This window comes from Eucalyptus grandis, chromosome 3 (assembly GCF_016545825.1).
Source record: "Eucalyptus grandis isolate ANBG69807.140 chromosome 3, ASM1654582v1, whole genome shotgun sequence".
NCBI classification, from domain to species: domain Eukaryota; kingdom Viridiplantae; phylum Streptophyta; class Magnoliopsida; order Myrtales; family Myrtaceae; genus Eucalyptus; species Eucalyptus grandis.
The window spans coordinates 70,713,413-70,723,488 of NC_052614.1; the positions used below are offsets into that span (position 1 = coordinate 70,713,413).

At 41.6% G+C, this 10,076-nt stretch overlaps 2 protein-coding genes across 2 annotated transcripts; one reads left to right on the forward strand and one right to left on the reverse strand.

Annotated features, from left to right (window-relative positions):
- Nucleotides 1-1,958: 1,958 nt before the first annotated feature.
- Nucleotides 1,959-5,509, forward strand: LOC104438430 (sugar transport protein 7). The gene is made up of 4 exons (XM_010051576.3): nt 1,959-2,503; nt 3,232-3,551; nt 3,868-4,494; nt 4,797-5,509. Exons 1-4 carry the CDS (start codon nt 2,359-2,361, stop codon nt 5,265-5,267), a joined length of 1,563 nt encoding a protein of 520 aa, XP_010049878.2. The 5' UTR covers nt 1,959-2,358; the 3' UTR covers nt 5,268-5,509.
- Nucleotides 5,510-6,918: 1,409 nt separating this feature from the next.
- Nucleotides 6,919-8,017, reverse strand: LOC104438429. Its single transcript, XM_010051575.3, has one exon. The coding sequence runs from the start codon at nt 7,963-7,965 to the stop codon at nt 7,432-7,434; it is 534 nt and encodes a 177-aa protein (XP_010049877.2). The 5' UTR covers nt 7,966-8,017; the 3' UTR covers nt 6,919-7,431.
- Nucleotides 8,018-10,076: the final 2,059 nt, after the last annotated feature.

The following is a 10,076-nucleotide window of genomic DNA, read 5'->3' on the forward strand; positions in this document are numbered from 1 at the left end:
GGCCAAAAAAATAAAAAATAAAAAAGAAGAAGAAGAAGAAGAAGAAGAGGCTAGCTTGCTGCTTGACCAAAATGTCTCAACATGGATAAACATACGACAAAAAGTTGGGTCGACAGAGGCATCTTTACATGAATCCAGTACATCCATCTAAATGAACTGGAATGAAAAAAAAATGGTCCTACGTAGCTCACCCGGGTGCTACCGAAAATGACCATTTTGAATTCATTATAATGTGGATAATATTTTGGTGGATGAGTGACCACCGTGTAAATCGGGCACGGACACGAGGTCGTCGTCCCTTAAAATGCAAGTCAAGTCAATGACCCATTTTACAAGTCATGGAATTTGTTGCCAGTGATACCCCCAAATCAAGTGTCCGAAGAGATATGCTTTTGACATCCTAGTTCACACGCCACTCAATCCATTTTCAATTTTATGGAACGCAGAAAGTGATTGGTAAAAAGGCTGAATCTCAAATATCTATATGGTCCCCCTATTATGTCATTTTCTATCACCATGATGACACATGACAGTAAACTATTGTATTAGTTTGAGATTTACTATATGATTGTATCAGTTGTGCAATTTTTGTGGTTTTTTTTATGGTTAAATTGCGGGTTATTAATATAATTTATACAAACTATGGTATCGGTTGTGCAATTTTTGTGGTTTTTTTTGTATTATTAATATAATTTAACAAATGGTAATTTGTTATAAATATCTAGTTTGGGGTTGGTGACGATCGAATAAATTAATTTAAGGTAAATTTGTCACAAGTGTACCAATTGGGGTTTTTTGTGGTCATTGGGTAAATTTATCACAAGTGTATCGATTTGGAATTTTTCATGATTAAAAAATTAGTTTGAAATAAAATTATTATAGATAGTTTTTTTAAGGTATTAATCATTTTTTTTATTCATTGAACTAAGCTAGGCTATTAATTCTCAATTTGAAATCAACCATGGCTTTCTTTATGAAATAACAAATTAGGTAATGCCTTCAGTGGACTCATTAACACATATATGCTCGAAAACTAGGTACTCTCATGGAGGAAACAACAATAGACTGCGAAATTAAGTTTCCTCTTCGATCGCCCTTGTCCTCCAATTTCATCTAAATTCGGAAATTCTACATTAAGCGCCCTCTAATTTCAGGAAATGGGGATCACCCACAAGTCATCACCATCATCTTCAATCAATGTCACAACATGCCACTCTCAATTCGAGAACGCAAAGTCATGGACAAAAAGGGGTCGATGGACGCAGAATTCCATGTCCACACCTGCCCCGGACCAACTGTCGTTTCAGTTTTCTGGTTTCCCACGAAGGATAGAAGAGATCGTGAACATGGTAAGAAAGCGCAACTTAGGATGTCGCCTTTTGTCGAAACAGTACACTCGGTAGACAACGTCTCCACGTTTTAAGTTTCTTTTTCTTTTTGTATAATTATTTCTTTAATTCTTTTCTGACCATTTCATTATTGCTGTTGCAGATTCTGTATCTGTTAAAGTGTAAGAAAGGCAGATAGGAATCGGAGGGCGGCGGCCTCTTCATCATGTATCTGTTCTTTTTCCCTCATTTTCATGAGTTGATTACAAATACTTGAATTTGAAAGAACAAAATGAATTTGAGCGGTGAAGAGACGTCCATGTGATCCCTTGAATTACAAACCTAAAAATAGAGAATGCCGTAAGGTCATTTTCGTCGTACATTCTTGAAATTCTGTATTCCCGTGCTTGAGTTGCTGCTTACGTTGTCTGGAAAGTGTCCAGTCTGTGGCGGATTTACTTGACTTGAATGGCAGGGGAGAGAGAAGGAGAGAGATTTGAATCAAGACAAATGAAGCATTGAGCCGAACAAACGCGGCTCTATCATTAAGACTTTTCCACCAAGTGAAAGATAAAAATGAGTAAGTGCAGATTACAGAGAGAGAGAGAGAAGAAAGGAAACTACTATTGTATGCCCGTCATTGATGAGGCCCGCAATTGCGTCGTGTCAGCTTCATCTCCAAGATCAAGCCAATCAAATATCCATAAACAATGGATTCACTATCAGCCACATGATCAGCGGGGCTAGTCTATCCCAGGATTTCTTCCCTAAAATGGTCAGTCCATTTATTTGTGGTAAAGAGGGCGATCGATAGAATACATAAAACCAGAGCCCCTCTTGGCCCTTATCATGGCTGACCTCACACAGTCTGTTAGTGCTTTTTCCTCTCATGGTTAGGTGGGTGGGAGGTTCTTTCTTGGTTGGTCAACTGGGCTGGTGACTATATATACATAGAGTCTGGTTTTGTGCTCAGACAGCTTTTGCTAGAGGGAAGCTCTAAGAGGTGGGAAGAGAAGAAGGGAGTTGAAAGATGGCGGGAGGGTCTTTGGGTCCAACTGGGGTGGCGAAGGAGAGAGCGGATCTGTACCAAGGGAGGGTTACTGCTTATGTGGTTGGAACATGCCTCATCGCTGCAGTCGGCGGTTCAATCTTCGGCTATGACATTGGAATCTCAGGTGAGTCTCTCCGTTTGTGATATCAATTCTTTTTACTTGTCAGCCATCTGTATGGAGTTCTCCTCGCGTTTTTCAGTATGAGAGTGATGGGAAACCAGTAAGCTCGAGAAATGAGCTGATGGATTCCGTATCTGATTCCTGATACACATCCTCCTCATTGCTGCTGGTGGAGACAAAAGAAACAGCAGAACAGGAGATGTCTTGATTTTTTATTTTGCAATAATTATGATATTCAAGAAGTTTCCTTTGGCCTGGGTTGCACGATTGCTTTCGAAGACACTTAAATTGATAATTGAGCTATGGTTTGGAACCTTGATCTGTATTTTGCAGCGCCATGCTAGGATAGAAAAAAATCATGATATTTAAGACCATCTCGTTGCTTCACATACTTCAAACGCAATAGAACAGATCATATTACGCCAAAGATTTTCGAAGAATACCATGCTAATCTTAATTTACAACCGAATTTAACTTTATATGGATCGTTGGTTAAAAATTTACATGTATATGGATAAAAGATGGGGTACACCTTGATAGTCTTCAGATGGTGCAGCACATTCTACAGTTGCAACTACAGCGGCTTTGTGTAAGAAATAGCAAAATTTAATATCGCTTTACACATAATTTCCCAAAATGACAAGAAACAACCCAACTCAGAAATTTAATCTGACTGGATGCAGAGTGTCTTTCTGCAGAACTGTGCTATAACTTTTTGCCTTCTTTCACAGGAGGAGTGACCTCAATGGATGGATTTCTTCAGAAATTCTTCCCTGAAGTTTATAGAAGCAAGCAGCATGCACATGAAAGCAACTACTGCAAGTACGACAACCAAGTCCTTGCCTCATTTACGTCTTCTCTTTACCTTGCTGGGTTGGTTGCCTCTCTGGTTGCCTCTCCCATCACAAGAAACTATGGACGTCGAGCAAGTATTATTTGTGGTGGGGTGAGCTTTCTTACTGGAGCAACTTTAAATGCTGCAGCACAAAATCTTGCTATGCTTCTCGTGGGTCGGATTATGCTTGGCTTTGGCATTGGCTTTGGAAATCAGGTATGCCCTCTTCTCTATTTATTTTGTAGTATAAAAGCAGTAACTTATGACGCATGAGTCGAGAGGTGATCTATGTGAATTTGTTGAATGAATATTAATGCTTTGTGACTAAGCACTATAATAATAAAATAGCAGAAAGAAAGATAGTATTCTTGGGAAGATGAATAAAAGTGAATGTCTAGTGGGATTATAAGGAGTTACTGAAGTGAGGGATTTGTTTGCATTGAACCGAATGAGATGGAAAAGTTTTAGAAATATTCTACTCATGTTCAGCTTTACCCAAGTGAAACTCATTCGCCTCTCTTGTTCTCTGAAGGCTGTTCCACTATATTTGTCAGAGATGGCACCTGCCCATCTTCGAGGAGCATTGAACATGATGTTTCAGTTGGCTACAACTCTGGGCATATTCACTGCGAACATGATAAACTTCGGAACTGAGAAGCTCAGGCCTTGGGGTTGGAGGCTCTCTCTAGGCCTGGCTGCAGCGCCAGCTCTGTTGATGACAGTTGGAGGACTACTCCTACCAGAGACACCCAACAGCCTAGTTGAACGTGGAAATAATGCGGAAGGAAGACGAGTCCTGGAAAAGATTAGAGGAACCGACAACGTCAATGCAGAGTTTCAGGACATTGTAGATGCCAGTGAATTAGCAAAGGCGATCAAACATCCGTTCCGAAATATTCTGAAGAGAAAAAACAGGCCTCAGTTAGTTATGGCTATTTTCATGCCCACTTTCCAAATCCTCACGGGCATAAATTCAATTCTTTTCTATGCTCCAGTGCTGTTTCAGAGCATGGGGTTCGGAGGAAGCGCATCCCTTTATGCCTCTGCTTTGACAGGAGCAGTGCTTTTTTCATCCACATTTATTTCCATTGCTACAGTTGACAAATGGGGTCGAAGAGCTCTACTTATTAGCGGAGGGATTCAGATGGTTGTGTGCCAGGTAAAAAGAATTTTGTGTTCTGTTTTGCATATTCTGCACTTAAGACACAAAAAGTTAATCTCCAATATGAGAGGACATCACCCGAATTCCAAATGAAATAACAACCAAAAAAAGATGTATCGATTTGTATGATGTGGATTACATGATACAGCATATTCGCTTTGTGATTTTATAACAGAGATATTGATAACTATCAGAAAAATAGTGGTCATCCATTCCAATGTGGAGGCGCTCAGGTGCATATACAAATACTCCAGTTGAGTTCAACAAAATTAAACGTGTTCCGTTTGCCTGTGATACAGTGCATAGTGGCAGTGATATTGGGAGTCAAATTCGGCAACAACCAAGAGCTATCAAAGGGCTTCTCAATACTGGTCGTGACCGTGATCTGCTTGTTCGTGGTGGCTTTTGGGTGGTCATGGGGCCCTCTTGGCTGGACCATCCCGAGTGAGATATTCCCCCTAGAGACCCGATCAGCTGGGCAAAGCATTACCGTGGCCGTGAACCTCCTGTTCACCTTCATAATCGGGCAGGCTTTTCTTTCCCTCCTCTGCGCATTCAAGTTTGGGATCTTCCTCTTCTTTGCCGGCTGGATCACAATCATGACTATCTTTGTCTACGTGTTCCTACCTGAAACCAAGGGAGTCCCGATAGAAGAGATGATATTCCTGTGGAGAAAGCACTGGTTCTGGAAGAGGACAGTGCCTGCTTATCCAGAACTTGATGAAAGTAATGGCAGAGAAAGCAACTCCGTGGAGATGGGTTCGAGGTGATCATATGTTACGCTAAACTTGCCTATGCTTTGCCTTTCAAGGTTGCCAACTTAGGATTGAGTGTTGCAGAAACTAGTTGACGGCCGCAAAGATCTCAAATAAGAACATTTTATTTTGTTACTTTTTGCTTCTGGTTATTGTGAGGCTGGGTATATTAGAGGAATACTGTTTGTCAATCACAGTGTCACGAATTAGGGCAAGCATTCCAGATGCTGGCATGAGTCAATTGTCGTGGTTGTCAACGTAAATATCCCATTTACAGGGCAAAGTAGAAGAAGACAGCTAATGGGATATATTCTCTGAAATCCACAGCGGCCAGATCTTATTCTTGCCCCCTAATACATCTAAATACCCTCTGAAGGATGAGGATCATGACCCTGAATTGTTTTGCCGACTACTGATTGCTGATGAGCAAAATCAAAGATGCCATCTCAATCCAACCTAATGAGCACACAGTTTCATCCATAATGCATTGAAAACCAACGCGCATGTGGACCCTGGACACCAAAAACAGAGAAGTAAATACTATAACTGCGAAGGTTATGCAATTTATTTTCCTTCAGCAGACGTGTATTTTTTCTTTCTACCTAACAGACTAACAACATAAAAGGTGCATTTTAGAGCATGTAGCTGTGGTGGCCAAATTAAGAAAGCAATAGTTGCATTGTCGAGTGTCAACTGTCCGATGCAATGTGCACTTGAAAGTAGCCCATTTACTAGTTTATCATATGATGCCTAGAACCTTTGCACAAGCAATTTGAAATGACAAAGATGCGTCCGGAAAGAACTATAAAGAGAAGATTAACAAGATACTTGCCTCAAATCATATCCATTCAGTCGGATCATTAACTCGTCGGTATTTTGGTTCCCCTGAGATTATGCATATTGGATGCAAGATCAAATGCATTTGCAGCCAGAGCAGGGTTTATTCAATCAGTGCAGTTCATGCCAATCAAAGTCCCCAACATAATCTCCATTCCCCACGACACAAACCCAAGATGTCACTTGGATTCAATATGCCTAGAAGAAGATGGCCCATGAAGCTGCAGTCATATATACATTTGCTAAACCGAGCCTGCTGGAGTATGAGTGTTCTTGCAGAATTGATAGTATTTTTCGGAAAAATTACCAGCCAACAATATCTTTTAATGCCAAAAATGCTAATTTCTTCTGTGGGGCCGCAAATTAGCCCCCTCTACCGATTGAATTCTCAGTTCGGAGGTCTACGTCAACATGTTCTGAGGCTCCAGTCTTTGGCGGGTCACCATTACTTGACCTAGAAAGGCGAACATCTGGGCAAGGGAAAGCTCACCGAGGCTGCTAGAACTCAGAAATTCCTGCTCAACCACTTACATTACAACATACCACATCTCAGAATCAAACTAGAAAGGACCCGTAGCAACCAGAATGCAAAGAAACTGATTTGCTGCTGCACCAGATAAGGTTCTCCGCACCAGATAAGGTTCTCCACCATAACCACTGCTTCAAATCACACCTCATCAAACACTGTAGGTGTAGTTTGTCAACCCACCACACTTCTCTCAGCCAATCTTCAGTGAAAAGACAAAAGTCGGATTTCTTAACAAACGGAAATTGAATTCAATTTGCGCAAAGATATGAAATTGGCTCATTAGGCAATCGAACAGCAACATAATAAATCATCACCATAAACTTTATTCCATCAAACTGATGTATTACATAGAAGCAACGGATACTTAGTATCAGACCTACCCATTACATATAATCATAAGTTAGCCAATATTTCTTTGTAAAAGTGGTAGGCTAATGCCTACACCAACAATTCTGCAGACCAATACTTAGACTTATAGACCACACAGGCTGCAATAAATACTCTGTATTAGATCCACATACACACATCTAAACTTAACATATCTTTAACCCCTTGAAGCAACCGTTCAAGTTGTTCCCTGATCAATGATCTCGACTTCCCTCAATATCATAAAGGCTACCAAGCTTCCATCTTCAACAACCTCCTCTTTGCTTGCAATCAAAAGCCCCTTCCTGTTGAAAAGATAAAGGAGAGCCCTTTTGATTCTCGAACAAGTAAATGTCCAGCGGAAACACATCCATCCGATTCGCGGAACTCACAGGCACCGCCACATCCGCCACAAGTGTCCGAAACCACGCGAGTTTTCCCTCGAATTCACGACAAGTGGAGCCCCAGGAGCCGCCTTAAGCCGCACGTCGCCAGGTCGTTCTTGCCCAGGAAGCACGGCACGGGGACAGAACTCGGCGGCGGGGACGACACGCACATCCCCGGACCCGCGTAGACGCCGGGCAACTCCCCGACCCGGATCTGCCTCTGCACGACCTCGGGGTCGGGCCCGAGGCGGTCGATGGAGCCGAGCCCGAGGTCGGGATCGCCCCTCTTGTTCCTCCCCCCCTTCGCCACCGCCGCCGCCGCCGCGAGGGCATCGCGGGGGAAGAGACCGGGGGATCCGCCGCCGCCGCCGCAGCCGCGGGGAGCCGCCGCGAAGGAGGCGGTCAGGGGCTCGCCGCGCTTCAAGATCTTGACCTGGCCCATCTCGAGGTTCTTCGAAGACGGCGGGGCCGCCGCGGGGGGGCGGGAGGCGACCGATACGGGGCTGAGCTTCCGCCGGCGGGGGCGGCCGTGGTCGGGATCGGAGAGGCGGCGAGGGTTAGGGTTAGGGTTTCGTCGGAGGATCGCGGTGGCCATGTCCGGCGAAGGCAAGGGAAGGAGATAGAAGCACGCGAGAATAACTTGTCTTGATTCTGTCTGGTAAGGAGGAATGGGGTATTTATAGATTCGATATTTTATATTGCTGAGCTGGATTTTGGAAACCGCCATGGAGGAGGAATGGCCCACCACGAGATGGGCCCAGGCCGTTTTGGTGCTAGTGGGCTTGGTTATTGGGCCTTCTGATTTTGATTAGTGGGCCTACGTAGAGGCCCATAGGAACCCTGGAGAACCCGACCGGCCGGGCAAGCTGGGCTCGATCTCCGGGTTTAACTGGTTTTAATCTTATTTGTTAAAGAAAAAAAGTTGGATGTTGCAGCAAAAGAGATTTGAACCCGGATAGCTTGAGAAAGTTTTGAAGCGCTTCGACCATTTTATGGCATTAACATATTTAATTATCTTGAAAACGAAAACATAACTTGGTTTGAAGTTTTTCTTCTTTTTTGTTGTACTGTTTTTCTAATCAAGCCTCTGTATTTTTAATGTTTATAGTCGTGCATTTCTAATTAATAAAATGTCTAATTAAGTCTCTTTCGCATCAAATTTTAAAGAATTTAAACGATGTGACTATCTACACGTACACCCATCAAAAAGTCTATTCTAAGTTTTGCTCCTGATACCTTTTATTTATGTTTCTTGTTCACCCTCCTCGCTGTGGTGAGTTTCCATGTAGGCAATATTTTATACATGTCGAAGTATGAGGTGTTCTGATAGCCACGTTAGCTCAGTTTTATTTTAATTTGGTGATGGAGAAATTTAATTAGACACGTTATGCAAGTAATAAAACTTTTATTAGAAAATTAAAGTACATGGATTCAATTACAAAAGTAGTGAAAGGAGATGGACGAAGAGTTTTTTTTTTTTTTTTTTTTCATTCTAGTGAGTAGGTTGATTTAAGCTAGTATTTATGTCATTTTAATTAGTCCACCTCTTGAAAAATTTCAAAAGAGCATTTCCCAAAATTGACTTGGAGAAATTCAAGTTTCTCTTGTTTAAAATGCACCCGATAAAGCTAAAACTCAATATTGCATTGAGTTTGGACAATAACTTTTGAATATGATATCAAAAAACGTGTATAAGTATTGCTGACAAATGAATTCCCAATTCCTCAATGAATCAACAAATAATAAATAAATAAACAAATTTTTTTTAAATAAGTAAACCCTATCCGTTAATTGTAAAACTTTTTCAGATTTTCTTATCACAACATTTTGTACAAGAGTCAGAAAAAATCAGGAGGAGCCATTTATTATGACAAGGGAGTCATCCCGCGACAGATCGAGGAATCGCTCGGGGTTCCTACAAGTCTGTTAAGATTAAATCTCATGATGTCTGGACTGTTGAATGAAAACAAGCGTAAATCCGTATATGAATTGTAATTTTTTTTTTAAAACTTTTGTATTTACAAAAATTTATGCCGGAGCTACGACGATGGCGAACAATAAACGTGGGACCAGAAAGCTCTGTCCACAAGAGCCTGCATCTTCGTCAGAACTGCCATGGTCGGCCACCAAGAATAAGAAGAAGAAGGAGAAGAAGTAGGAAGAGCTACCTCGGGAGTCAACCGGGGTGGGTCGGCGGCATTATCTATGTCGTCAGTGAGAAAATATGGAGGCAAAGCTGCCCTTGCCGACACGGTGGGTCCTCCGATTTTTCCCCCATCTCCCCCAGCTTTATCTTTTGCCGACACGACGAGGAGTCCCAGATGCTACTTACAACTCTACAAGTTACAAATCATTACGAATTCGGAAAGCCCAGAATAATCTTATTTTAAAGATTTAAAAGAGCCCTGTCGTGATTTTCCATCTCAAATCACGTTTGCATAAAGACAATAGCCCCACCGATCCCTTCCACGTGTGTCCAACCTTTTGCAAAAGATAGATTCGTCCAGAATTCAGAAAGAGAAACACAACAAAAACGCAAAAAGGTTATAGGATTCAAATTGAGTCAAAAACCAAAGGTTATACATTTCTCTTTCAATATAATATTTCCTTAATCGATTTTTTTTAATATTTATGTCTATCTCGTTACCTTTTTATAGTCATTTCATATAACATTAATTTATATAAATAAATTAATGTAATTTTCAT

Bases quoted from the DNA above. Each gene is read 5' to 3' on its own strand.
- LOC104438430 (XM_010051576.3), top strand. From the start codon at position 2,359: ATGGCGGGAGGGTCTTTGGGTCCAACTGGGGTGGCGAAGGAGAGAGCG. The intron at 2,504-3,231 runs GTGAGTCTCTCC...CTTCTTTCACAG, and splicing joins CTATGACATTGGAATCTCAG to GAGGAGTGACCTCAATGGAT. The intron at 3,552-3,867 runs GTATGCCCTCTT...TGTTCTCTGAAG, and splicing joins GCATTGGCTTTGGAAATCAG to GCTGTTCCACTATATTTGTC.
- LOC104438429 (XM_010051575.3), bottom strand. From the start codon at position 7,965: ATGGCCACCGCGATCCTCCGACGAAACCCTAACCCTAACCCTCGCCGC.